The sequence below is a fragment of the Sus scrofa genome, chromosome 13 (assembly GCF_000003025.6).
Source record: "Sus scrofa isolate TJ Tabasco breed Duroc chromosome 13, Sscrofa11.1, whole genome shotgun sequence".
NCBI lineage: Eukaryota > Metazoa > Chordata > Mammalia > Artiodactyla > Suidae > Sus > Sus scrofa.
The window spans coordinates 32843420-32869659 of NC_010455.5; the positions used below are offsets into that span (position 1 = coordinate 32843420).

Below are 26240 nucleotides of genomic sequence, written 5' to 3' on the forward strand. Positions count from 1 at the left end.
ATCCAAGGGGACTGGGCTGTAAAATGCCAGTCTACTCTGGGCGCTCAGTGAGGGTGTTGCCCTGGCTGCCCTTGTTACAAATGAGGTGGAGCCAGTACTTGAACTAAGGCCTCCAGTCCCCAAATGGGTGATGTTGGGCCACTCTCAGTGGCTCTCCTCCCCACCACAGACAATCGCTGACCATCATGAAGAGAGGTCTCTCCACAAACTTGAGTCAGGCTGGCCTGGGGCCCCCACTTCAGTGCAATGGTGGCTTCAGGCAGGTTGTGTCCTGTGCAAATTGATTTTTTTTTTTTTATATTGAGTTACATTTTAAACAGTTGTAAAATAAAGTACATTTATGAAGTGCAGAATCCCTTCCTTTCCACCACTGATCTCAGTTCAGCTGCCATTGTGCATAGCCTACCAGGTTACAAAAGGTGTTGCTGTCCTTTATCTTTGGCATCCCACTGGATGCTGCCCCAGTGTAGGATTGCCAGATTGAGCAAATCAAGAGGGCACTCAGTTAAATTTGAATTTCAGGTAAACAATTTTTTCAGTATAAGCGCGACCCCAGTTTTTAGCATTGCTTTGTCCCATGCAGTGTTGGTAACATACTAAATATTTGTTGATTATCTGAAATAACAAATTTGACTGGATGTTTAGTATTTTATATGACAAGTCTACTCCAGGATTTTTGGGACTGCTGCAGAGCATGGGAGCTGTCCAGAGGTTGCTAGTTAGGCTTTGCTCTGTGGCCTGCTCTTGTGGAGTGAGGAAAGGTGTCTTCACTAAGGCCTGGAATGCCATCTTTCATTTATTTACCATCCAAGTTCCCCCAGCCATAGGCCACTTCCTTTCTGAAAACTTTACTGGTTTCTTGCTCTTCTCATCTGGGAGAAAAGATTTCTCCTGTCTCAGTTTGTTCATCTGGGATATGGGGATAAACTAGTATCCAACTCTTAGGTTGTGGTGAGGACTTAGCTGGGTGAGTGCAGAGTTTGGAGGGTGTATTCTAAGAGAGTAAGTGTCAGTAGCACTGGGAAACCTCTGCACTGGTGGCTATAAGTCTTTCCCCTTGAAAAGAACTTGAAGGTCACACAGAAGAGAGCTATTAAGAGAGCTGGCTTTAAAATGGACAAGGGTTAAAAAACAAAACAAAACAAAAAAAAACGGACAAGGGTATAGCGCTTTCCAGAGGAGGTCCGAAAGGATTTGCAGAAGCTGACTCAGAGTTGTGTTCCAATGTCGGTGGCCTCTGAGAGCACCAGGCCTCCACTGGGCTGGGAAGGAGCAGCCATCATGCTTGTGGGTGGGCCAGACCCCAGCCTCCTCTGGACTGGGTGCTCAAGGACCAGGTACTCATTCTTTGCTCCAAGTGGGGGATCTGCTCACTTGGCCCAGGTGGTCTGACCCTATGGTCAGAAGCCTGCTTAAACCAGCATCTCATCTCCATCTTATTTTCTCCACGGTCTTGGCCTTGAGCCTCTGGGAAACTCCCCCCCCCCTTAAAGACTGTTTCCTGGAGGCTTTCGAAAACATTACACAAGACAAAAGATTCTGCCACCTAGGAGGCCTGGGAAGCATCATGCCCTCCACCCACTGGATTGCTATGGCCTTCACTCCCAGTTGAGTGGTCAGTGTGGCTCTGAGGTCATGTCTTCAAGCCACCCAATCCACAGTCAGAGGCACACATAGTGGATGGGAACCATTTGAAGTGAAAATATGAACATTATTTAATAACTGATCTTCTGTAATAAACCATTTGAAAATATTTTACAAGGAATCACACACACAATATTTTACAAAGTTTTCTTGACTTTTTTGTCACTGTTGTTTTTCTGACTTGTCTGTACAAAATACAACAACCAAAAAAAAAGGGCAGATAAAAGGAAATGGCCCCCTAGTCCCCCACAGATCCCCCGAGCCCGAGGTGAGGGGGTAGCCAGGTCGGGTGGGTGATGAGAAAGATCAGACCCAGCTGGGGGTTGGACAACTACCTGATGGGAATTGTTTTGTCTGCTTTTCTGTTTTTTAAACTTAAAATATATATTAATTTTTCTGTATATGTTTCTTATTTTTATATTCTCCATTGAGCACCTGACTACACTACAGTTACACACACGCCCCTGCAAGACATGGCTGGCATCTAGGCTGGGTGTACAGCATGGGCGCCCACCCTGGCACCAGCAGCGGGCATGGACACACACTGAGAAAGCGACAAGCAACGTGACATTAATTAACAGAGCCATTAATTAATGCATCACCCTCCCCCCTCCTCCCAGTCCATCTGAGCCCCGTGGCAACATTCCCCTGCCCTCAGTCCCCCAATGGCCCCCAGGCCAAGATACCTTTGGGGGAAATGACCAGAATGAATGGTGTGAAGAGATGTGCCCAGGCCCCAGCCTCTGCGTGTGCACAGAGTGTGTATATGTGTGTACGTATGGGCAAGTGTGTGTTTAGCAGGGAGGAGCAGTTTGGCCAGGGAGTGTGTGTGTGTGAGTGGGAAGGAGACAGGGAGTGGGCACAGGCCTGAGTGTGTAAGGGCCAGATTAGGGGTGGGATGACCCAGCTAGGAGTGATCAAGTCACCCCTAAGGCAAAGGGCGATGTTTGGTGAGCGTTCCTCTGCTGAGGGGTGCAGGCAGTGGCATGTGGTCCCATGGGGGCGGCCTGACACTAGAGAGAAATGGTTACAATGAGCACCTGGTGGGGTCAGGGGCATTTAGGGGACACTGGCAGCTAGTGTGGGACAGAGGGGTCTTCACTCCTTGCCCCAGCATTTGGCACTGTTTGACATTCAGCTTTAGAGACAGAGGACCAGCTAGGCGGCAGGTCAGATTAGAGGCGGACGGTGAGCAGGAGATGGAGTGTGCATGTGCCAAGCCTCCCACCAACCCCTCACCCTGTGTAAGGCTTCGTGAGCCCCCACCCTGACCCTACCCCATGTTGTGTGTGTGTCTGCATGCGTCTGTGCGTGTCTGTGTCCTGGCTATGTCTAATCTAATGTGAGTCCAGTTTCTGCCCTCAGGGCTCCAGGTGTGTAAGGGATTGTGTTTTAGCCAGTGTCACTGTCACTGTCCTGCCCCCTGCAGGGCTTGGGGAGGGAGAGGTGGCTGTAGGCCTGAGAGAGGCAAGAACTCATTGGGGGACTGCCCCTGGGACCTCTCTCCTGCCAGGACTTAAGCTGGAATGCACGGGCCTCAAAGTGCCCATCTCAATTTCCTTCATTATTCCTAGAGAATCCAGGTTTGGTCCTGGGTGGGGCAGAAGGGCCAGGCTAGAGGAGTCCTGCTGGGGCAAGGCCTAGGTCTTCCACACAAAGGGAGCCTCCGGGCAGGGTGAGCAGTGGAGGCCTGGTTTGGCATCAGTACTGTGGCCTTCCTGGCCCAGCCCTCAGGGGTAGGTGAGTCCAGTGGGAATGAGGGGTCTGGGGACACTTGGATAGTTCAGCGGTGGTACTGGCTTGGGGGGGGGTCAAAGACCTGTGGCACCTTCCTTTGGGACCCCCCCCCCTTCCAAGGCGCAGACTCTTGGGAAGCCAGGCGCATCAGATTCTTCAGCGAGGGAGCCGGGAGGCTCTAAGGGAGGTGGTGTGGGGAGAGGGAGCAGGGGAGGGAGGCCTGGGGTTGGGAAGGGGCGCTCAGAGGCGGCGAGAAGCATGGGCGTGGACTTGAGGCTGTGGCCGGGGAGGCAGGCCTAGGAGGAGCAGCAGCTGCAGGGACACCAGGACGCCCAACGACGGCGGGAAGGAGGCTCCACGGCCGCAGTCTGAAGTATCTTCCTGCGGGAAGAGACGAGAAGCAGCTGGTCGGATGGGATGGGCAGAGGGGACGAAGGGCCGCGCTAGCCCTGGGGGAAGAGAGCTACACGTTAAGGCCTCCTCACCGTGGCATTGTAGTCGAAGCAAATGTGTGGGCCTCTCCGGTATCGTGGTCTCTGCACCAGTTCACACTGCTCCGGGCCGTCCGCTGGGCATGGGTGGGGAGTCAAGGAGGCGGCGGCAGAGAAGGGACACGAGGGGCGGGAGGGGGCGCGGGGAGCGGCGCGGGCAGGATACAGTGTGTTTCCTTCTGCAGCAGCCGGCCTGCCTCACACTGGCTGCACATCGGCTTCTCGGCCACCACGAAGAGAAGGTTGGTGTTGGTCAGCCTCTGCGCGTGGAAGAGCCTGGAGACAGCACAAAAGGGCGGGGCGCCGAGGTTCGCCCCACCCTCCGCCCCGCCTCGCCCCGCCCCCCTGGCTAGCTCCTGGCGCGCACCTGGAACAGTTTCCGCAGTCGATGATGGCGTTGTAGGAGGCGTTCACCGAACCGAAGTAGTACTGGGTCTGTTTCATGACGCAGCTGCTCTCGCGCACCTCCGGGTTCCCTTCGGCCTCCGCCGGGTCTGCGAAGGCCCAGAGCGCCTCAGCCCCACCCCTACACACCCTGAGCCTCGCCCAGCTGTAAGCCTGGCCCTCCCTTTGGGGTCAGTCTCAGATTGGGAAAGGGCTTTAAGGAGAGGCATCCAAAGCCCTACCTACCTGCCTGGAACCAGCTGTGGTAGATAATGCCATAGAGAAGCTGCTGGAACAAAGACCTGCAGGGCATGGGCCACTAAGTGGGAGTGGTCAGCAGAGGCCAGTACTATGCTCCATTTCTCTCCAGCTCTTCTGGAGAGTACCCTCCCTCTCCCGTTTTCCCCTCCTACTCACCAGGCCGCAGCAGAGGTCCACCAAGCTAGGTTAAGGAAGTCTGCAATGGTGGGCTGCAGCGGAGAGAGTGGCATGGGCTCCCACTGCTGCCTCTGGACCCATGTCACCTCCAGCTTTCTTGTTGGTGGTTGGGGGGGGTCATGTGTGAGCAGGTCTCCCAGCCCTCCCACACCCTCCTCCAGGCCAGGCATTGCTGGAGCTCACCACAAAGATGCCTCGGGGTGCAGATCCCAAGTTGCCTGGGGGCTGGGGAGCACAGGCCGCTTGATAGTCATAGGACTCCTTGCGGGTGTAGAAGGAGTTATTGTAGAGTGCCAGCATCAGGTTGGCATCCACCTCACTGAAGAACCTGCCCACCTGCCAGGAGGGAGTGGTAGTCACAGGGATGGCGGTGCCACACCCCCAGAAGGCTCACACCCGAACTGCCTCTTCCCTTTTTTTTTTTTTTTTTTTTTTTTTTTGCTTTTTAGGGCCGCACCCGTGGCATATGGAGGTTCCCAGGCTAGGGGTCGAATTGGAGCTACAGCTGCCAGCCTACGCCACAGCCACAGCAACGCCAGATCCGAGCCGCATCTGTGACCTACACCACAGCTCACGGCAACGCCGGATCCTTAACCCACTGAGCAAGGCCAGGGATCGAACCTGCAAACTCATGGATACTAGTCGGTTTCATTTCCACTGCGCCACAACGGGAACTCCCTTCCATCCTCTTCCTGACCCTCACCTGGTCCCACTGATGGTTCTGGTTTGACAGTACCAGGAATCCCCCGTCGTCAATGAGGACACAGAGCAGGTCCTGGGGGCAGGGGTTGGGTGGGGGGAGAAAGATGGAGAGGGGCTTGGGCCCAGATCTTCCTCCCCAGGCCTTGGCAGTCCAGTGGCTGAGTGGAGGGAGCCCCATTCCCCAGTTCTGGTAAAGCTGAAGTCAGGGTGGGATGTTGCGCTCTATTGGCCAAGGGATAGGCTAGGAACTGCAGCTGGGACTAAGGTGTTCAGGAGAGGGGTAAGCTAGGGTTCAGGGCACACGTACCTCATTGTTAACTTCGCAGTCCATCTCACAGTGGCTGCTGGGGCCGCACTGCTGGGTAGAGAACAAGGGCCATAAGGTGCCCACAAGTTTTCCCCCTCCCGTCACCTTTTATACATGGGGTTCCCTGGGTCATCTGCAATAGCCCCTACCTCTCCAGAGGCAGTAGAGCCACACTGAGTGGGAGGACTCATAGGGGTTCCTGGGGACACCAGAATGGCTACTGCTGGGCTTTCTGCCCCCATCCCTGACCAAATACCTTCTGAGGCTGGTCCTGGTGGGTACGGTTGCTGGCTAGCACCTTGAACTTCTCAGCCCATGCCTCTAGGTCCAGTTTCACGCCCACGACTATGGGGGAGAGCAAGGGGCCATTAATAGCTACCTACCTGGGCAGCACACTGCCCACTGTCTCTTTCCCCACCTCCGTCCTGGGTACTCACCTGCTGGTCTCAGTGTGCGTCCACCTAGGCTGAGCTCCACAGCCGTGCTGACCAGGATGCCCACCGTGTCATTCTCCAGCTCCAGTGGCCTTAACAGGGCTGGGGTGTGTGGGGTGGGGTGGTCAGGAGTAGGGTCCGGCAGCCATACTGACCATTCTAGTGCTGGGCTCTGTGAGCCCATGAGCCCAAGCCAAGGCTGACCTCAGCCTAAGCAGCCAATATAGTGTTTGGCCCAGCATAGCCCTTTTTATCTGCCCCAGTTCCAGCCAGCCTCCTGTTTGAGAGGAGCCTCACAGAGTTGAGCCTAGCCACTGCTAAGCAGATAGGGAAGCCTCAGCTTCCCCTGCTGCTGTGCACCTGGGAGAACACTCACCATCCTGATGCGGTGGCTTGAAGACGTAGCCATGGTTGTCTAGGCTGCGGCGATAGAAGCTGGCATTGAAGGGCTCGGGGTTCTCTGTCCAGTCCTCAGCTGCCCTGGTCACCCGAGATAGGCAGAGGTTGGTGGAAGGGGTGGCATGTGGGGGCGATGGTCTCAGCAGATGCAAGGAGGGCTCTGGGTAGCGGAACAGGCGGAGTCCCAGGGAAGGGCAGGGTGTTGGGTAGTGGGGCAGGTCACTTACTTGTTGGGGAATACACGAGTGATGCCGCCATCAGTGGCGGCGAACACGGCCAGAAGGCTGTACCTGGAGGCAGCAGGGAGGTGAGGTCACAGACCTGCTTTCTGCAGGGCAGGGCCAGGGCCTCTGGGCCCATCCCAGCTTCCTGCCCCCACAGGCTGGGTGGTGCCTACGTGTTGAGATCCTGGTCCCGCCACACACGCTCCACCAGCTGCTGTGTGATGCCTGTGTCCAAGATCAGGTTGTGCAGAAGGAAGTTGTTGCCTGGAATGGGAGGGTTGGGGTGGAGGAAGTATCTTCATGTGGATGCCTGCCCACTCTCCCCGCCATCCCCAAGGCTCCCAGCCTGGCCCAGGATCTGGCCCAGGACCTGCCCTTGGCTTGGGCTTGCATGTTTCTACACCTTCCCAGTCTCTGGGTTCCTCTGGGCTGCCCCCTTGCTGCCTGGGCACTGCCCAGACCCAGCTACCCCACCAGGCACTCACACTGCTTGGAGTCTGGAGTCACTTTCTCCATGAGCTCAATGAAGTTTTTCAGGAACTCGGTGTTGTTGTCTGAAGCATTCAGGTCCTTGCAATACTCTCTGGGGGTGGGGAGGGGCAAGAAGAACGGGCTTGGGGGACTGGACAGGGCAACAGGGTTGAGGCTTCCCAACAGGCCTGCCTGGCTATTTGTTGAGAAGTCCAGGCCACAGGGAGGGGCGTGTATATTCTTACAAGCTGCAGCGACTATGTGCCGACAGCTGCCAGGTCTGGACAGGGGCAGAGCTGACCTGGTTGGGTGTAGGAAGCAGAAAATGACGGTCTGCTTCCTCCACCCAAATAGATTCTCCCTTCTGGGCTTGGCCCTCCAGAGCTTCCCACCTCGCTTGTGTAGCTGGAGCCAGATGGTGCACCTGGAAGGCCCCAGGAATTGCCTTATGGCCAGCTCGTCCATGTGTGTGCTGCAGCATTCCATGGGCACAGTGGGTAGAATCCTAGTACCAGCTTAGTCAGCATGAGTCTAAGACCTCATCCTGCCACTTCCTGGCTGTGTACCTTTGGGCAATTCACTCAAGCTCCTTGAGCCTCAGTTTTTTTCATCATACCATGGAGGGTGTCAGGGAGTCACTGGGAACATGTGGGTCCTTGGATTGGCTGTTCCCTCTGCCCAGAATGCCTTCCCCCAGAGAACACAGGGGAGTGGGGAGAGCTGCTTGGGGTTCTGCTCCCCAGGAACTCTTGGCGAGCTGTCCTTTTTACCCTGGTAGGTGGAGCTGTCTTTCTTGCTTGCCCTCTCATCCATACCCCTGCCACCAGAGACCTCCCTGCTGGGCTGCATGGCAGCAGCTTTGTGGGATTTTTTTTTTTTGCTTTCTAGGGCTGCACCTGTGGCACGTGGAGGGTCCCAGGCTAGGAGTCAAATCAGAGCTACAGCTGCCAGCCACAGCCACAGCCACAGCCAGGCCGGATCAGAGCTGCATCTGTGATCTACACCACAGCTCGCGGCAACGCTGGATCCTTAAGCCACTAAGCAAGGCCAGGGATTGAACCCATATCCTCAAGGATACTAGTCAGATTCGTTTCCACTGCACCACAGCAGGAACTCCCTGTGGGAATTTTTTAAATGCTCTGGTTCTCCAGGCTGTGTGAGGGCCTGCAAATTGGTGACAATACCTGGGACTGGATCTCAGCCCCTACTTGCTCCCTGGCTCCCAGGGCCTTCACGTGGAACAAGCCTGCATCTCTCTGTGAGGAGGCCATACCTGATCTGCCCAGAGTGACACCCACACATCTATACTTGAGATGCAAGTCACCTCAAGTCCCTCCCTCTCACATAGTATGCACATTTACACTCACCTAACACATATGCATTGAGCTCTCCTGTGCCAAAGATACAGAGAGGACAAAAACAAACATGGTCCCTGCCCTCAGAGCTCCCTCAGGGTCCTGTGGGCCACACAGGCCTTCTCACACATTCCCACAGTCACAGATGCACACGGCCACCCCACATGTACATTCGGACTCATAAATGTACACGATGACTCACAAATACAAACACACATTTACAGAGAGTCACAGAGTACTCTGTGGGTGCATGCACGCACGTGCGCACACCAAAGTTAGGAGTGTCCAGAGCCCTCGTGTGGTGCTTGGGAGTGCTCATGGGTCTCTGTGTTACACCTACCTGCCCCCATCCAAAGCCCAGGCCACACAGGAGGGCTTCACCACTCAGGGGCCTGCTGGCCTCCTCAGACATGGGCCAACAGACATAGGGTGTACACATGAGGGTGCATGCCAGGGATGGTCCAGGCCCAGGCCTGTGCTGGGCCTTGACCCCTTAGTTGCCAGAGCAGCTCTTCACAGCCCCGACCCCTCTTCCCTGTACCTCCCCCCAAACTCAGTGAGTCACCACACGTGGACCAGGCACTGCTGACGTGGACTCTGGCTAGCTTGGCCCCCACACCCACACAAACACTGACTGACACAGGACAAGGACGGGTGCAGGGTGGGGGTGGGGTGAGGAGGGCACCACAAACCAGAGCAGCAGCTGCCCAGTGAGGGGCGTGCTTCAGACAGCCAGCTCAGGGCAGAAAGGGCTTCTTCCTGGTGGCCTGGGAGGGCAAGGAAAGTCAGCAGTCTAGAGCCCTCTCGTCTCTGGCATGGTGGGAGCCGAAGCTGTGGGCAGCTGGCTACTGCTGCCTGGTGTGGCTACATGGCCCAGGTATGCACGCAGCCGCACATACGGGGCTATGCATGGCGGGGCGACACTGCACAGGACACAGACACACACAGCTCCAGGTAGCAGTGCAGGAGGCAGGGCCAGGGAGGTCAGGTTGGGGGAGGACACCTCAGCAAGGCCACACGCAAGCTACCTGGGAGCAATGAAAACATGTCCTTCAGACTCAAAGCTGCTGGGGAGCAGGAACTCAAAATCTGCAACAGAAATGGGGGGTTATCCGGCGGGGGCTGGGGAGGCAGGAGGCCAGGGGCTCAGAGCTGACGGGGCTGGAGGGACAGGACAAAGGGTGGCTTGAGGGAGGGAGACACCAGCAAAGAGGAACCCGCCACTTCCACGTTCAAGTTCGAGCCAGAGAGAAGGGATGGGCGGGGAGGGGTGGAGGGCCTGTGGAGACTACAGCATCGCAGGAGGAGGGCAGTTATAGCCAATATGTTGCCCGGGCCTGGTCCTCTGTCGGCAGTGAGTCCCTTGGCGTGGCTGTATATGCTTCCATACGGCTGTATAGCACATATACACGGACACACACACACACATATATATATACACACACTGCTATATATATGCATGGTCTGGGGGAGGCGCCAGTCTCGCTCTTATCACATCCATAATGGAAAAAACCGCATGCTGAGCTTCCTTGGCCTCCAAAGAGACTTTGAGGAAGGGAATTGGCTTTTGGCTGCGGATTTTTATCTCTCTTTGCTGCGGCTGTTTGCATTTTGGTAGGTCTTGCTTTTGTTCTGTGTCAGGCATCAACATGGCCAAACCGAAGGGGTTTTCTCACGGGCACAGACAGTCCAACCAGAGACGGTGTGGGCAGCTGGGGGTGGGACATAGTGCATTGTGGGGGGTCCAGGGGTCCTCCCTGGGAGAGGAGGCTGGGTGAGGGGAGATCCTTCAGGTGCCTGGGAATGTTCCCACACTGAGGGAGGAGAGTCTGAGAGCTAGGAGGGCACAGGAGCACTGCTTGAACCTGCACACCTGCCCTCTTAGGCTGGGGGCAGGAGGGCAGGTGGGAAGAAGAGCTGGGTCTCTACTCTTCCTAGGACCTGTCTGGGCTCAGAGCAGCCAGGGAGGAATGCTGGGGGTTCCAGAGAAGGCATGGGGTGCTATTGAGCGTTCTGCCGCATGTGTGAGTGAGCACCATGTGTAAGTGTGCATATGCAAGCTTGTTTGTGTATGTGTTTGCATGAGTGTGTGTGCATGTGTCTCTGTATGGATCTGTGAGTGAATCTGGGGATGTGGCTACCGGTGCTCCTCTGGGGCCTCTCCCTGCTCAGCTGGACTGGCCACTTTGCTGCTCTGCACCTGGGAGGTGTCCCTCTGCTCTCAGTCTGTCTGTCACACCCTGGGCAATGCACCTTCCCATCCTTTCACCCAGATTCTGACCTCAGTGTCACCCCATGAGAAGAGGGGTCTTTCTTGTTTCCAAATACTTCCACAATGCACTGCCAGATTCTGGGGAGTGGGGGCTTATGGAGGTCACTGGTTGGACTGTTGCTTTCTGAGAGGACTATGAGGCAGGGTTTGGATACAAGCCGACAGGGAGGGGTTGGGGTGGGGAGAGGAGGAGGAGGAGGAGAAAGAAAAAGGGGGTGGGGGACCAGGAAGGGAGACTATGCCATGGTTGTCATTGTTACCAGGGTCCTGCATTTCTGGGGTCACTGGCAGGGATGTGGGAGGGGGAGAAAAGACAACTCAAGCCAGTGGGAGTAGGGCATGTTCTCCACCTCCATCCAGGCCAGTGGGGGCAGCTGGATCCACTTTTCTGGACTAGGCTGGACAGGGCCCCTAGGGTTTCTTGAGGAGCCCCTGCTTCCTCATGGGGAGTGGGGACACAGCATCTCCCTGTGGCTCTCCATACTCCATCTGCTACATCTGTTCTGTGGGAAGGGCGTCTCTGTGCATCAGAGGCAGAGACCCTTGTGTGCTGTCCTCTCTCATGTCCCTTGTTCTTCACCTCTCTCATGTCCCTTGTTTTTGGCCTCTCTCATGTCCCTTGAACTTGAGCCTGCAAGTTCACTGCCTCAATTTTCTGAAGTCTCTGGCTTGAGTACCTCTAAGTGACAGAACCTTTTTCCCCACCCCCCAGCCTGATTCCCTCTGAGCTTCTTTGCTGGCCCTTGGGGTCCAGACAAATCCTCTTCCGTTCTCAGCCAGGCCCAGGGTCCCCGAGTCTACCTTTATTTCCCAGGGGAACACTTTTCCGATACCTGACCACTCCCCAGCAGCAGAAAGCACCCCAGGGAGGGCTGGGCCGGTGGACTTAGCAAAGTCTCCAGAAGCAGTGGGGGGAGCAGGGGACACAGGCTTCAGCACCTAGGCCAGCACCCAGGATGGTCTGGTCTGCCTTGCTTTCCTGCTGCTGCCCTATCCTGACCCTCTGCCCCAGGGTCAGGGTGTGGGGCTTCCAAAGCTTTCTGTCTCCTCTTGGGAGGGCTGCCAGCTTCTGGAGAGAAACTGGAGAGATGAGAGGAGGGAGAACTGTACCAGAGGAAGCCTCACATAAACCTGCCTCTGAGAACTGATCTACCCCCTGCATCTCAGGCCCCCTGCCCTGCTGGGTGGGAGGTGGTAGAGAGGCATATGGCCCTGTCCCCACTGTTGAGTTGTCTTGGAGGGATGGAGTGGGGGATGGGGGGGCAGCGGCCTGCCCACAGGGAGAAAGGAGGGTAAGGAGAGGGCCTGAGCTCTTAGAACACGCCGGAGACCACCCTGCAGGCAGGGCCAGGGGAAAGGGCTGCTGGCTCTAATAGAGGTTTAGGGATCAGAGGAAAGGCAAAAACTAGAGGAGCCCAGGGAATGCTGGGGGGAGTCCTGGAGAGCAGGGGTTTGGCTGGTCCTGGGCAGGGAGGGGGGCAAGCAGGGGTGTGAGGACGAGGGTGGGGTGGGGAGAGGAGGGTGCACTGGTTCTGAATATACTTGCCCTTCAGTTTGCTGATTGGCACTGGGACAGTCCACCAAGAGAGAAAGCGAGGAAAACAAAAACAACACAAACACAAAAACAAACGAAAAGGGGGAGGGGAAGGGGAGGGGCACAAACAATATTTTATTCAATGGCTGTTTGAATGAAAATATTGTGTCTCATCATCATACCGAAAGGAAACTTCTTGCAAAAAACAACATGAGAGAGAAAGAGAGAGCAAGAAAACTCAAAGGAGATGAGCCCCAGTCGGCCAGGCAGGTGGGGGGCGCCCGGTGGGGCCGGAGCCCCAGCCTCCCTCCCAGTGACCTCGGGGCATTGGGCAGGCGGGGCCAAGGCTCTGGAGGCCTCTCAGGGGAGGACCAGGGTGATCAGGACATGCAGGGATGAGCCACAGGCAGAGGAGCGGAGGAGCGGAGCGGAGCTGAGCGGGAGAGGGAGGGAAGGAGGGAGGGAGGGAGGGCAAGAGAGTGAGAGATGGGGAGGGTGGGGAGGCAGGGATGAAGGAGGGAGGAAAGGAGTGAAGGAGGGGCTGGGAGGAGAGAGGAGGCGAGAGAGGAGGAGAGAGGAAGAGAGGCTGAATGAGGAGTGGGAGGGAGGGAATGTGGGAGAGAGAAAAGGAGGGAGTGAGCAGAAGAGAGAGGGAAAGAGGGAGGGAGATAGAGATGATGGGGGTGTAGGGAGGGAAAGGAGAAGGGAGGGGAGGAAAGAGAGAGAAGCAGCAGAAGCGGGAGGAAAGAAGGAAGGACAAAGGGAGAGAGTAAGTAGGCAGGAAGGTGATGGAGGCAGGAGGTGAGAGAGGGGGTGCAAGAGGAAAATGAGGGAGGATGAATGAGGGGGACAGACAAGGGAGCAGAGCAGGGAGAGACCCTCGGGATGGTGCCACAGGGGCAGAGAGCTGCGCAGGGAGCAGGGGGCAGGAGAGATGAGAGGAGGGGGTGTCTTCCAAGAACGCAGCCCCCAGGGGTGTGCGGGGGAGGCAGGCTAAGGAGGGAAGACACGGAATAGGAAAAAACCAAAAACAAAAACCTCAATGGAAACCATGAGAGAATGGTCTAGAACTAAATCTGAGAAAAGGCGAGCATGCAGAGTTCCACAGACTTTCTGATGGCCATGGCCGGTGCCCCAGCCTGCGGGCACCTGGGGGTGGGCAGACTGGGGAGGAGGGGCTGCCTGGCCGCAAGCGGCTGGCTATGCTGCCTGGGGCCGGCCAGGGTGCAGGGCAGAGGCAGGGGTGCAGGGAGCAGGCAGGGGCCGGGCCACTTACACTTGACCTGCAGGATCTGGTCACTGAGGTTGGCTTGGAGGTAGAAGGTGCTGTAGGGCGGGAGCACTAGCCCTAGGCTGGGAGGGCAGGGAAGGGAGGAGCACGGGTCACTGCTGGGGAGAGGTGGGCCACATTGGCACTCTCCTCCCCATGGCTTTGGAGCTGGGTAGAGAGGCCCAGGCTGTGGCATCCCCTCCCCTGACCACCAGGGACACCTCTCCCTGGTTAGCTGTGGGAGATTTATGGCCCTAGGGGCTGGACCCTCCACTCCCCGAACTCTTCAGGAAGCCTTGGAACTCCCAGTCCCAAGGTGAATCCTCACTCCATCCAGCAGCCCAGCAGCCTCCCTCAACACACCACCTGCCCAGTCAGCCTCCTTCAATCTGGCCGGCAGCTGGCAGCACTCTCACAAGGGGTAGAATGCTGTCAGTGAGCCAGGCTGTGGGGGTTGGAGTGGGGGTGCTGCCACGAGAGTGCTGCCACTCTCATGGGGGCCATGGTCCCCAGAGACTGCTAAAAGCAGAGCTGGCACTAACATAGTGAGGGAGAGTCATGGGCTGGTACTGGGGTATGAAGGAGACCTGCTCTTGGGGCACACAGAAGATACCCTGCACTGACTGGGTCTGACCCACAAGGGGTCGTGCTCTGAGTCTTCGATGACTGCTGAGAGCAGGCCTGTTACTGTGCTGAGGATGACATCCTGAATGCGGACACCCAGGGATTCAATCCAAGGCGGGAGGGATGTAGAGAGGGTGGTGGGGCATGGGGAGACATTTCTGCCCTGCGTTCCCAGGAAATAGTGCTTGTGCATGAAGGGACAGTGACAGCCCCGGCTTCTGGGACCCGACTAGGATTCTGGTCACAGCTGCAGAGAACTGGCAGATTGGGGAGGGGGGGCAGCTGGGCTCAGGCCATGGGCTCTGGGGCCTCCCTGCCCCCCCCGCCTGTGCAGCCTGACCCCACTCACCTGTAGTTGGTGCTCCTTATAGGCACCCAGGTGTAGTTCCGCATCACCTCGTCTATGTACCTCTGGGAGAAGAGGCTGGGTCAGGAACTTGAGGTAGCAGGCAAGGGTGGGGTGAGGGGTAGGAGGGTGCCCACCCTGACCTTCTGTCCCCCCTCTGCCACCTTCTCACCTCATCCAGGGACTTGACCAGGGTTCTGATCTGCTTGTGACCCTTGTTGCCATCGATCATGCTCCGACGGATCTGGAAGGGCCGGAGACACGAGAGTCGGGGTTCTTACCCTCCTCTGCTCTGGATGCCCTCTATCCCCTCCTCTTCTCTTTACCTCCTCTTTGTTCTCATCCTCCAGCTCTGCATCCAGGAAGTCCAGAGTCACAGGCTCCCGGAAGTTGGTGGTCTAAGGGAGGAAAGGGAGGGAGTCAGGAGGCCCTCTCTTACAGGGTTTACACCCCCTCTTCAGGCCACCCACCTGGCTCACCTGGGGCTTGAGGTTGGGGTGCAGCAACACATAGCCATTCAGGTCAATGGCAAACACGTAGCCGTTGGCTCCAAGCTGGGGATGGACATAGGGGGCTTAGGGCCTGGAAGGCTGGGCAGGGATTCCCTGGGCTCTGGAGCTCCTCTTTGTCCTGCCTTCCAGGTGGCTGGGGAGTGCTGTTTACCCACCTGGGCCAGGAGCCCCCACATGCCACATGGCCCCAAGTCCACCTCTGAAGCTAAGTCCGCCAGGCTGATGCCCTGCATGCACCAGCCCTTGCCCATTGGCCAGCTCCATGGGACCTTGTGATTTGGCCTTCTCAGGCCCTCCCCATGGTTCTCATGGAGTGTCAACAGGAGCTCTCCACCTCCACTGGACCAACAAGCCTGCTGTTGCCCTCCCCTGACCTCCCCAACATGGTCTCTTCCTGACCCCCTTCTTGGTAGAGCGCAGTGGGAGGAGTGTATTCTTAGTCTCCCTGGGGCGTCCCTCTCAAGTGGAAGGGAAAGAAGAGCGAGACCCTGCACTTACCCCTTAACGTCTCTGAGGCAGTTTTCTCATTGCACATGGAGGCCAGTGACACAGGGCCTTCATGTGGCTTAGGTCTAAGCATGCTGACACACATCTGCCAACCCTTCACAACCCAGTCCCACACTCCCTTTGCCATAGGCCCTGGGCCAGTCTCATTGACCGGGCCCCTTCCCTGGCTTATGAGTCTGTTTTTCTCCTTCAGGCCTTTGCCCAGAGTGTTTCCTTCGTTTATTTATTTATTTATTTATTTTTGCCTTTTTGCCATTTCTTGGGCTGCTCCAGCGGCATATGGAGGTTCCCAGGCTAGGGGTCGAATCGGAGCTGTCACTGTCGGCCTACACCAGAGCCACAGCAACGCAGGATCCGAGCCGCGTCTGCAACCTACACCACAACTCACAGCAGCACCAGATCATTAACCCACTGAGCAAGAGCAAGGCCAGGGATCGAACCTGCAACCTCATAGTTCCTAGTCAGATTCGTTAACCACTGAGCCACAATGGGAACTCCTCAGAGTATTTCCTTTGCTTTCAAGGTATGACTTCCTCTCCTTTCTACCCAGGACACTCCTGCCTATGTGACAGTCCAGGGGTCGGCAAACTAGGGCCCATGGGTCATGCCTAGCTGGCTGCCTGCTACTGTACTGCTGTGAACTAAGGACGGTTTTTACATTTTTAAATGGTTGAAAAAAGGGATTCTATTTCATGACATGTGAAAATTATCTGAAATTCACATTTCAGTATCCACAAACAAAACTGTATTGGAACTAGTCATGCCCATTTACTTATGTTTTGTCTCTGACTGTTTTCTCCATATAGCAGCAGAACTGAGTATGAATATTTCGGCTGGCAGAACCTAAAAAATGCAGAGTCTGGCCCTTTACAGAAAGTTTGCTGATCCTGCTCTAGGTCCAAGGTCACCACCTCTGGAGGCCTTCCCTGACTGCCTGAACTCAGAGGACTCTACAAAGGTGTGGGAACCCCCATCAGTCTGCTAAGCTTGGCCTGTGTCCACATGGGAGGCTGAGCAGACAGATGGGTAGGCAGACACTCACCGTGTAGTTGGGAGTCAGCCTCTTGATGTCATTCAGAGCCACATCAATGCCCATCACACCCAGGATCAGCTGGTTCTGGGAGCAGAGGCATGGGGGTCTACAAAGGGCTCAATTCCATGGGGGGGCTGCCCTGCCCAACCCACCCCCCAGGCCTGAAGGAGCTCTCACAAACAGTTGCCTTCAGTTTGCAGGCCTACCTATCCCTTCTCCATCCCAAACCTGCTATGAGCATACCCAACCTTCCCCAAGCATGCCTTGCCCTTGGGGGACCTCACCTTCTTTTCCCCAGGGCCGTCCTGTGTCAGGTTGAAAACAGGGAGGGTCCCTGTCACCACCAACCCCAACCCCTGAAGGGAGAGGAAGAGGGTGGGTTAGACTCCTATGGCCAGCCATGCCCCCATTCTGAGTATTCAGAGCAGGGGGGCAGGGACAAGCCTCTTTCTCCTGTTTGGTTTAAAGTGGGTCCTCAAGCGACTTGACCCTTTTGTCACATCCTGGGGGAAGGTCGTCAGCCCCACCTCTTCCTTGCCTAGAGGCCTTACCAGTGCATCCTCGTACACGTTGGTCCATTGCACCTGCTTGGCCTCCTTGCCTGCCAGCACCATGGGCCTGCCCAACACGTCTAGGTATTCCTGGGGAGGGCGGGGGTGCGGGGTGCGGATTGAGTTTGCCCCTCCCACTGTACCTTCCGGGTCCCGCTTCCCCATGTGTCAGAAAGCCACAAGGGGGCGCTCTCACCCCACAGGAGCCCATCATTCCTTCCATTTCCATTGAAGCAAGGAAAGGGGCCGGGAGGAGGAGGCTCCCAACAGTCTTACCTGCGTATTGATGCGGATGGCGCCAATGGAAGGGATCTCAAAATAGTAACCTGTGAGGGAAGGGCAGACAGAGGCGGGCCTGGATGTTGCTTGGGATCCACAGCACAGGGGGCCCTGTACCCTGAGGTGTGTTACCAGCCCTGACTGTCCCTCAGGCTCCCTCTCTTTTTGGTGTCATTTCCCCTGAACTCATGTCCCTCTGGTGCTCCCTGCCACTACCCTGTCAATGGGACCGATGTCACAGAAGGGGCCATGGGTGTAGAGGTGTAAGGAAGCAGAAGTGGGGTGAAAGGAGGAGCCTGAGGCCTGAAGTCCCTCATTCTAGGATGTCAGTGACATTCAGGGTCCACATGGGGGCCAGGCTCATTTGCAGAGAGAGATGGATTGCCAGCAAACAGATGCAGGAGCAGAGAAGCTGGGAGACAGAGGACCAATGGGCAGTCAGACAGATGGGCAAGAAGATGCTCAGTCAGATGGATAAGTTAGCCAGAAAGAGAGATGGACAGTCATACATATGGAAAGATAGACAGACAGTAGATGAACAAGCAGCTGGGGAAGCTGGACATGTGGAAGGACAGGTGGACAACCAGCTCAATGGACTGCAGGACACAGCAGGCAGGCCCTATGGCAGTGATGCCCAGACGAAGTACCTTTGTTGGCACAGGCCATCCATTGCAGGGGAGTGACGTCATAGTTGTGCTGCCCCACGGAGAAAGTGAACACGCGAACCTGTTTGAGGCCTGAAGTTATTGCCACGGCCACCAGAGGACAGCCCTCCCCTGTACTGGGCACGGTCAGGGCAGCCCCTGCCTGGGCTGAGCCTCACCGTCCGATTGGGCCAATTGTACTTCTCAAAGACGTCCTGCACACGGTCCTCGCCACCATCCGTGAACATCATGATCATCTTATTGCAGTTGGCACGAGTGATGTTGGACTGGGCAGAGTAGGTGTGGAGTCAGGCAGCTCTTGATCCCTCTTCAGTCCAGGGGTGGGTCTCCTTCCCCTGGGTGAGCCTGGCCCTCTGGCCCTCCTCCCCCACTGCAGTGCTATATGCCTGACCTGTGTGTTGGGCACTAACAAGCCCATCTGTCTTGATTTCCCTGATGTCACCAAGCCCCAGCAGCCCGCCTGCCCACCCAGGGGGCTCACATTTTGCAGCTGGTCGAAGGCATACTCAAAGCCGGCCTTGTAGCCTGTGGTGCCCTTAGCCACCATGCCCTGCACAGCTTCCTTGAACACCTTCTTGTTACGCACGTTGGCCTGTACCAAGTGTGTGAAGCATGACACAGGCTGTGCCTTTTCATTGAACTGTGGGGACAGTGAAGGTAGTGAGTGGCCTTAGGCTGGCCTGGTGAGGCAGGGGTTGCATGGGGTAGGAGGGAGTGACCAACTGTTTGCCTGCCTGCCGCCCCGGCACTCACAGAGGCCACGTTCACATAGTCATCATCAGAGAGCGTGTCCAGCATCTCACAGACAGATGTCTTCATCAGCTTCAGGGTCAAGCCGCTTACACTGCCACTCCTGGGGGGTAGGGTCATGGAGGCGCCAGGTAGGCCTCAGGTGTTCTCCTGCTGTGCCCGCATGATGTCCCCAGGCAGCAGATTCTAGTCCCTAGTCCCGGCCCCACCCCACCCGCCAACATCGCTCACTCACACATCCACGATGATGACCATGTCCTTGGGCGATGAGGCCCCCTGGATATACCTGCCCAGAAGAAACCTCAGTTAGGCCTAATCTCACTGGGACCTGCGGGTCCTTTCTTCCTTCAGCCACATACTGATTCAACATGTTTCCATTCAGCATCCATGGCATGGACCAAACAGCATTCTAGGCAATGAGGATACCAATTTTTTTTTTTTTTTTTTTAAGGATAGCACCTTTAAAAAAACAGACAGTCCTCATGTCATGAGTGACCTGGTCCCCCATCATGCGAACAACCCGAGGGAGGGGTGAAGAGGTGATCCAGAAAGGGGACAGGAGGCATGTTCCAGGGCCTCAGTGGCTTGTCATTTCTCTCTGGCCCAGGCTGAGGCGCCAAAGGCAGAGTTCTAGCTGCACATGGAACTGAACAGGTGGCAGGGGAGGAGGCCAAGTAGTATTTCAGGAGAGGGTAGGGGTGTCTAGGGTAAGGGGTGTCAGATGGGTAAGGCAGGGGCTGGCCAACCCCACAGAGGATACGTCCGCCCTTGGAAACCCTCACTGGCCCAGTCCCTCAGTCTCGAGGGGGTGGAGTGCTGGGTAGTGGATGGAGGGCAGAGGCAGCTGGGAGGCCTGCCTGGGTGATGGGATCCATTTTCCAGTGGCAACGATGTGTGAAATGAAAATTGGATAGAGCTGGCTGCGCCCTGCTCGGAGGCCTGGATATGGAGAGGGAGGGGAGCAGGCAGGAGAGGTGGGGGAGCTGAGGGGGGTGTCCTTGCCCAGCCCCTCCTTGCTTGCTCACCAGGGTCTCCTTCGGACATCGTACAGGTCGATTTTCTTGGGGGCTCGCCATGGGGTGGCTGTGGAAGGAAAGGAGGTGAGGGGGGACTGGTAGGGAAGGGCCCTGCCCTGGCAGCAGGACTTGCAGTGGTGGCCAGGCTACTCTGAAGCCGACATGGTGACCATCCCGCCCTCTAGACCCCAGGATGTGGGGGCTGGGAGGTAGAGGGTGGGGTGCTGAGCGGACTGGGGAGACAGGCTGGTGCCCACCTGGATAATAGCGAGTGACTCCCGTGGCGCTGCCAAAGACCTGCCACAGCAGTGTGGGGTCCTGCCTGCGGTTCTCAATGAACACATTCTCCAGGGCTTCTGTCCAGTTGAGCTCATTGAGAATGATGGTGGCTGGGGGAGGGAAGCAGGGGGCTGGGGTGGGAAGCGCTTGGGCTGTTCCCCTGTTGAACCAAACCACAACACCCGTGCACGTGCCTCCCACTTAGAAAGCCTCACCTGTTCTCTCCCTATCCAGACTTTCCCTCACTTCCCAGGGCTTGGCTGGGGCTGCACCAGCTCCTTCAGAAAGACATCCTAGTCCTCACCCCCTCCCAAAAAATGGCTCTGCCTACCCTTCGGCCAGGCTCCACAGGATCAGGCAGGGCAGCTGTGGCCTGTGGCCCCTATAGAGGGGCCATCCAGGTGTCAGGGAGCTATGAGCTGGGATGCCCATCCAGTATGCTGCCTGGAGCTTGGGCTGGTCCCCTGGGAGCTCACCCACTCAGCATGCACTCCGGGCTGCAGCCACAAGAAAGCAATTAAGAGCCCGATGATGGGGCTGGAATTATTCAGCTATTAAGGTACCTGATAAGCTGGAAGCCACTCAGCTCCATGATTAATCAACTGGGGCCAGGAGCAGGCAGAGTGGGGGCGGGGGCTCTTGGAGGGGCAGGGGCTGTGCCATGATCCTGCTGCAACACTGGCGCGTGCGTACACATGCACGCGTGTGTGCACGTGCACACACACCCACACCCCTGCACTTGTATACTCTATGCAGGTGTATACAACAGTTATATCTATATCCAACCTCCGTGTTTCCAGCCAGATTTATCATTCCCTCACCTCCAAACCTATCTGCCTAGCAGCCTGACTGCTGCTATGGGCACAAGGGCACACATGCTCATACCTACATACCACTCTGCCTCTATAGGAGGACACCAATAGGTCCTGCTTCCACAACCCCCCAGCACCAGTTACCCCCACCCTCCCTCTCCCCCAGCCTCTGCCTAAACATGTGTGATGTCCTGGCCTGACCTCCCCCCCCCCCCCCCACACAGAGCCAAGGCTTGTCTCCGATGGACTCACTCCATCCTGTGGATCCCTCAACCTGGGCAGAGACTCAGGATGGCTTAAGCAGTAAGGCCAGCACCCTCCCATCTCAGGACAGTTCTAAATCTGCCCAATGTGTTTATGTGGCACATGTTCTCACATGTGCAGTGTACCTGTCCCTGCATGTGGGACACTCACATAAAACAGCAGAGTTTGGATACCTGCTACTGCCAGGCTTCTATAGCTCACCTCCTCCCCTAAGGGGCTCTTTCTTCCTCTAATTTCTTCCACCTTCTTTCTTCCCAGGTGGAGCCTGACACCATCACCACCCTCCTGACTATCCCCAGCAAAGATTCACTCTCCCAGTGGGAAGGAAAGAGCAGTGATTCAAAGATGCAAATGTTCCAGGCTTGGCCCACCACCTGGGGGCGCCAACACATTCGGGAACATTCTGCCCTCTGCTCTCTTCCTTTAGAGTGTGGGGCCTCTGCTGTATCTTGTCCATTGTCTAATCCTCCCCCTCTGCTCTCACTCCCTTTTCTCTGTCCCTTTCCTTAGCTGACCATAATGTGAAAACAAAACACATTTCTAGCATTGGCTGTGCCTATTGAACAGTATGTTATGGTCCTGTTCCTAATTTAGAAACTTAGTGAGTTGTACAATTTCTATTTTTCTCTTTAAGGAAAAAAATAAAACCAGGCTCTCCAATGTTTCACACAGTACTGTCTGCCCCTGGGGAGAATCTGCCTGAGAGAACCCACCCCTCACTGGACCTCAGTTTTCCCACCAGCACGATGAGAGGCTTAGAGCAGACAGACAATCCCGGAAGCCCGTCTAGCTGCTGGCAGAGGAGTGTGCCTGAGTCCAGTCAAGAGCCGAGAGGAGACCTGGCTGGGCCGGCCCTGTAGGAATCCATGACCACAGCACACACACGGATTCACTGTAAGACACACTTATGCACACATTACAGTACCCCGACCCGGAAAGGGCTTGCTCCTCAGCCCTGTGTGCACACACTCGTACCCACGTGCCCTCATGCTCAGATCATGCTGAGTTGGGAAACGGGGACCATGCCCCCTCAGGCAGGCGATTACAGATTTAATTAAAAGTGACACAGTAAATAAAAAACATATAAAATGTAATTTGTGTGGGTAGCGAGGGGTGACTGGGAAGGGCGGTGTGGCTCCTGTTTTAATTAGCATGCCTGCCTGTGATAGTGCCTCTCGACTGGCTCGGGCAGGTGGCCTGTGGGCGGCCCTTGGAGAGGGCGGCGTTCGGGGAGGCATCACCCTCACCCCGGCCTGAGGCTGTCCAGAAGGCCTGGCTGACCCTAAGGATAAAGGGGGTCTTCCTGAGGGCTTTCTGAAGACCACCCAGAAACTCTGGGACCTCTGCTCCAAGAATCCCCACTCAGTAGGTTCCTTGGATTCTAAGGCTACTCTGTAGGTGCCCACAGAATTATGTCAGAACCAAGAGACCCCAGGGCCTTAAATGCTACTGCTAGAGCTCTCCATTCAGTGTTTGACTCTTGGTCTCTTCTCCCTACACTTCCTGAGTTCTTCAGGAAGCTCATCCTCACGTCTGACTCAAATCCTTCTAGCTGGAGTGAATTGGTTTCCCTATTGTGCAAAGCTACACTGTCCCTAGAAAACAGAATCTCAACCACACTCTACCCAATCTCCCTGCCCCCCATCTCCACCTCCCTTGCCCACCAAGGAGAAGGAGGGAGGTGTTAAGAGGGTTGGTGTCTGTGAGTGAGGAGGTGCACCCTGTCCCCTCAAAACCTCGTGTCCATCTGATGTGGTAGTTCTACAACCATTCCCACGTGGGGCCAGGGAACAGGGAGGGTGGGGAGAAACTGCTTTGGGGATGAGTGGAGACTTGGTCCAGCATGTGAGGAAACGGTTGCATACATGCATTTGTGTGGACATGTGTGTACACAAGGGCAGGAGACCGTGCATGCATGGGGGTGAGAGGCTCAGTGTTTCGTAGCTTGCTGAGAGTTAGCAGGAGGCTGTGCCTGACAGCAGCTTGATGCCTGTGTGTGGGTGAGTCTGAGAGGTGAGTATGTGTGACCCTGGGTGTAGGGGACTGAAGGTGCATGGCATTGGCTGGGCACCTGGGACTTGGCAGTGCCCGGGCAGTGGGACTGGCCTTTATGGTGGGTGGAGAGGGCTGCTCCCGATCACTTTGCACACTCACAGCCTTTGTAGATGTCCGTGGGGATCTGCACAGCTGTGTATGAATAGTTGACCTTGTTCTTGAAGTTTGAGTCCTCAACAAAGTCCAGCCTTAGGGTACTGGCCTTGGACCCCCTTTCCACATCCTCACTCTCAGGGTCGTCCTGCAGAAAAGGACCCCCCCCAAAAAAAAACCATGACAGTGTCAGGGCTAGGAAATGGTGGAGTGGAGTAGGACAGAACTGCAGGCAGGGGGCCAGAGGCTAGGAGATATGGGCATCTCAGAATCAGAGACTACTGCAGTCAGAGACAGAGATGGAGAGACACAGGGCGAGAGGAACACTGGGCTGGACCCCTTATCCAGGAGGCTTGTGACTCCCACCTGCACCATCCACCTCATCTATCATCTCCACATTTGCTAAACTTAAATTCTAAAACCAAAACCAAACCAAGCCCTTCCCCACATCTTTGAAAATCAGTTATCAGTAAAGGAGGCAAATCTTGGAGCCAGGGAGAAGGAGCCATTTGCAGACAACCTGCTCACAAGGACATGCCTTGTGCAATCACAGGAAGGCCCTGCCAGGAGCTTTGCGACCCATATGCCAGCCCCAACTTGGCCTCACTCATCCCCTGCAAGGAGTTCCTGTGGCACAAGGGAGAGGGCCCTAGCCCCATCTGGGGGTGGGGCACCACCCTCTGCAGCAGGGTGGCTCTAGGGGCTGAGCTGTGGGGGGAGTCCCAGGAAGAGCTGGGCTCAAGGGTCTAGCACCGGGACTTGATAACCTCTGGAAGGAGGGTCTGCAGTGCCTGCTAGCAGCAGGACTATAAAGGCCCCTGTTGACTTCTAAAATGAGCTGTAGCCTGCTGACAGGTGCCAATTACGGCATCTCTCGGCCTGAGAGATGCCGGGCAGGCTAGGCATGCGCTGTGCGCCCCCACCCACCACCACAGACTGGCAGGAGTGGGTCTGTGACTATAGAGTGTTGATGCTGCAGCCAAGGAGGGGGGGCTGTCAAGGGTGCAGGTGTGCAAGGGGGAAGGGAAGATGGAGGTAGAGACTGAAGGGAAAGACAGGGAAAAGCCAGATGGAGAGGCAAGGAGAAATAGAGACCAAGGCAAGGCAAGGGCAGAGTTTGGGGGGCTTTGTGTAAGCAGCAGAACCATTCACATGCTCCTCACCGCCCCTCAATGCCCCTGTGACCACCCTCAGCACCAGGCTCAGCTCATTTCCTCTCCCCTGTGGATCTCACATGACAGCTGACCCCACTGCTCACTGTGTCCTGGGCATGTGCCTCATGTTCCTGCCTCCAGGCTGTGTCTTGTCTGGGGGAAAGGGCGACTGTGCCTCCCCACCCAGCCAGCTGTGCCTTCCCCATCCTGGGAGTGCTCTCTCTGGGTGCACCTTCAGGCCTGGGGAATGAATTACTGCCTGGATGAGGGCTGTAGCAGGCTGGCCTATGTGCGGCTCGGAAGGGCCTGCAGCAAACACCCTTTTCATCTTTTTAACAGTGGATTTTGTACAGCAAAATCCAAGCCATCTGCTGCCCTTCCATTGCCCCTCATCCAGCGTGCCACCCCTCTGCCTACCTCGGCACACCCTAGGAAGACACTCAGAAGCTCCTGGAGGCCTGGCAAAGCCGGCCAGGTAGCTGTTGAGCATGGAGGCCAGAGTGGGGGTGGGGGTGGGTGGGGACCGCCTCTGAGGCGTGAGCCACTCACGTTCTGCTGGGAGGAGGGGGAGGCTCGGGAGAAGAAAGCCCCCGAAATGTCAGCAGCAGAGAAGGGCGCTGGAAAATTTAATCTCCCAACTTTCCCAATGAATGTGACATTTGGATTCTGTTCTGATAAGCTATCAGCTGGTGAACTTTTTCCTTCCTTCTTTTCCCCCCTCCCCCACCCTCTGGCTGGTAATTTAAAAGTAAATGGTCTAGAAAGATCTCTAACTGTACCTCTGGCAAAGATTAAAAAAACAAAACACAACAATACAACAAGCAGGAGAGTTGGGGAATGTGTTCCTGTGCTGATATTTACACCAGGGCTGGGAGGGCTGTGCTTAGCCTAACTGACCCTGGCCTAGCCGCATTCGGTGTGCATTTGGCGAATGGCCCACCCTGGCCCTCCCTAGCCCCCAGCACATGCCCAAGGGGCTGAGGGGGGAGTCAGTAATTTAGAGTCAGGGTTTGGGGGCTGCTGGGAGCAGAGAGTTCAGGGTGTCCTGGTAGGGGACAGGCGAAGGAGCCCCTCAGTGCTACCCCCACGCCCAGGGGCTTTGTATGGTGGGCAACTGCAGTCTCTTGGTTTATATTTAATGCACTGATTGCTAAAATTACAGCCTGCTGTCGAGGGGGGTAAGGAATTAGATTCAGGGTCTAATTAAAGGTTTGCTCTTCATTTGAATTTCAGATTCCAGCTTTAATTTTAGCAACTTCTCTGGGAGCCACGGCGGCTCAGCCAAGGGGGAAGCACACCTGCTTTAGCCCACCCACCCCTCACCCCTCCTTCTTGGGCCCCCTGTCCGCCTGCCCTCCTGAAGGCTTACCCAGGCCACCCTGGCACCACAGACCCTCTGCAGGGATCCCTTCCTGCCTATTCACCTCCTGGTGCCACTGGATACCTCCTGCCTGCCCCAGACAACACCCTAGGCCAATAGGCCTGGGAATGGAAGTCTGGATTTTGGGTCTCCTGCACCAGCCAGCACAGCTGGGACTCTATAGAGACTGAAGTGTGACACCTTTGTGTCGGGTTAAACTGCTTTTGCCTCAAAGGCAGGCGGATGAATGACAGGTGGACCAAACACTGTTTGTTTCG

General features: G+C 56.2%; 1 protein-coding gene across 4 annotated transcripts in view; it reads right to left on the reverse strand.

Annotated features, from left to right (window-relative positions):
* Positions 1691-26240, reverse strand: part of CACNA2D2 (calcium voltage-gated channel auxiliary subunit alpha2delta 2) — a 143742-nt gene continuing 119192 nt past the window's right edge. Inside the window, exons 6-39 of one of the 4 annotated variants that reach the window (XM_021068819.1) lie at positions 23455-23596; positions 20203-20334; positions 19955-20012; positions 19165-19215; positions 18933-19032; positions 18661-18819; positions 18338-18445; positions 18162-18240; positions 17512-17561; positions 17236-17325; positions 16969-17040; positions 16694-16768; positions 15112-15186; positions 14959-15030; positions 14805-14876; positions 14636-14697; positions 13669-13745; positions 12405-12425; positions 9615-9675; positions 7246-7343; positions 6934-7024; positions 6764-6826; positions 6514-6617; positions 6141-6239; positions 5960-6048; positions 5704-5751; positions 5398-5469; positions 4878-5030; positions 4674-4726; positions 4503-4558; positions 4240-4366; positions 4039-4148; positions 3867-3949; positions 1691-3762 (exon numbers count right to left, since the gene is read on the reverse strand). In XM_021068819.1, coding sequence (XP_020924478.1) covers positions 3622-3762; positions 3867-3949; positions 4039-4148; positions 4240-4366; positions 4503-4558; positions 4674-4726; positions 4878-5030; positions 5398-5469; positions 5704-5751; positions 5960-6048; positions 6141-6239; positions 6514-6617; positions 6764-6826; positions 6934-7024; positions 7246-7343; positions 9615-9675; positions 12405-12425; positions 13669-13745; positions 14636-14697; positions 14805-14876; positions 14959-15030; positions 15112-15186; positions 16694-16768; positions 16969-17040; positions 17236-17325; positions 17512-17561; positions 18162-18240; positions 18338-18445; positions 18661-18819; positions 18933-19032; positions 19165-19215; positions 19955-20012; positions 20203-20334; positions 23455-23596 — 2943 coding nt within the window. In that variant the 3' untranslated portion in view covers positions 1691-3621. Of the gene's footprint in view, positions 3763-3866; positions 3950-4038; positions 4149-4239; positions 4367-4502; positions 4559-4673; positions 4727-4877; positions 5031-5397; positions 5470-5703; positions 5755-5959; positions 6049-6140; positions 6240-6513; positions 6618-6763; positions 6827-6933; positions 7025-7245; positions 7344-9614; positions 9676-12404; positions 12426-13668; positions 13746-14635; positions 14698-14804; positions 14877-14958; positions 15031-15111; positions 15187-16693; positions 16769-16968; positions 17041-17235; positions 17326-17511; positions 17562-18161; positions 18241-18337; positions 18446-18660; positions 18820-18932; positions 19033-19164; positions 19216-19954; positions 20013-20202; positions 20335-23454; positions 23597-26240 lie in introns of all 4 variants that reach the window. The other 3 variants (XM_021068818.1, XM_021068821.1, XM_021068820.1) reach the window with 3 other exon arrangements.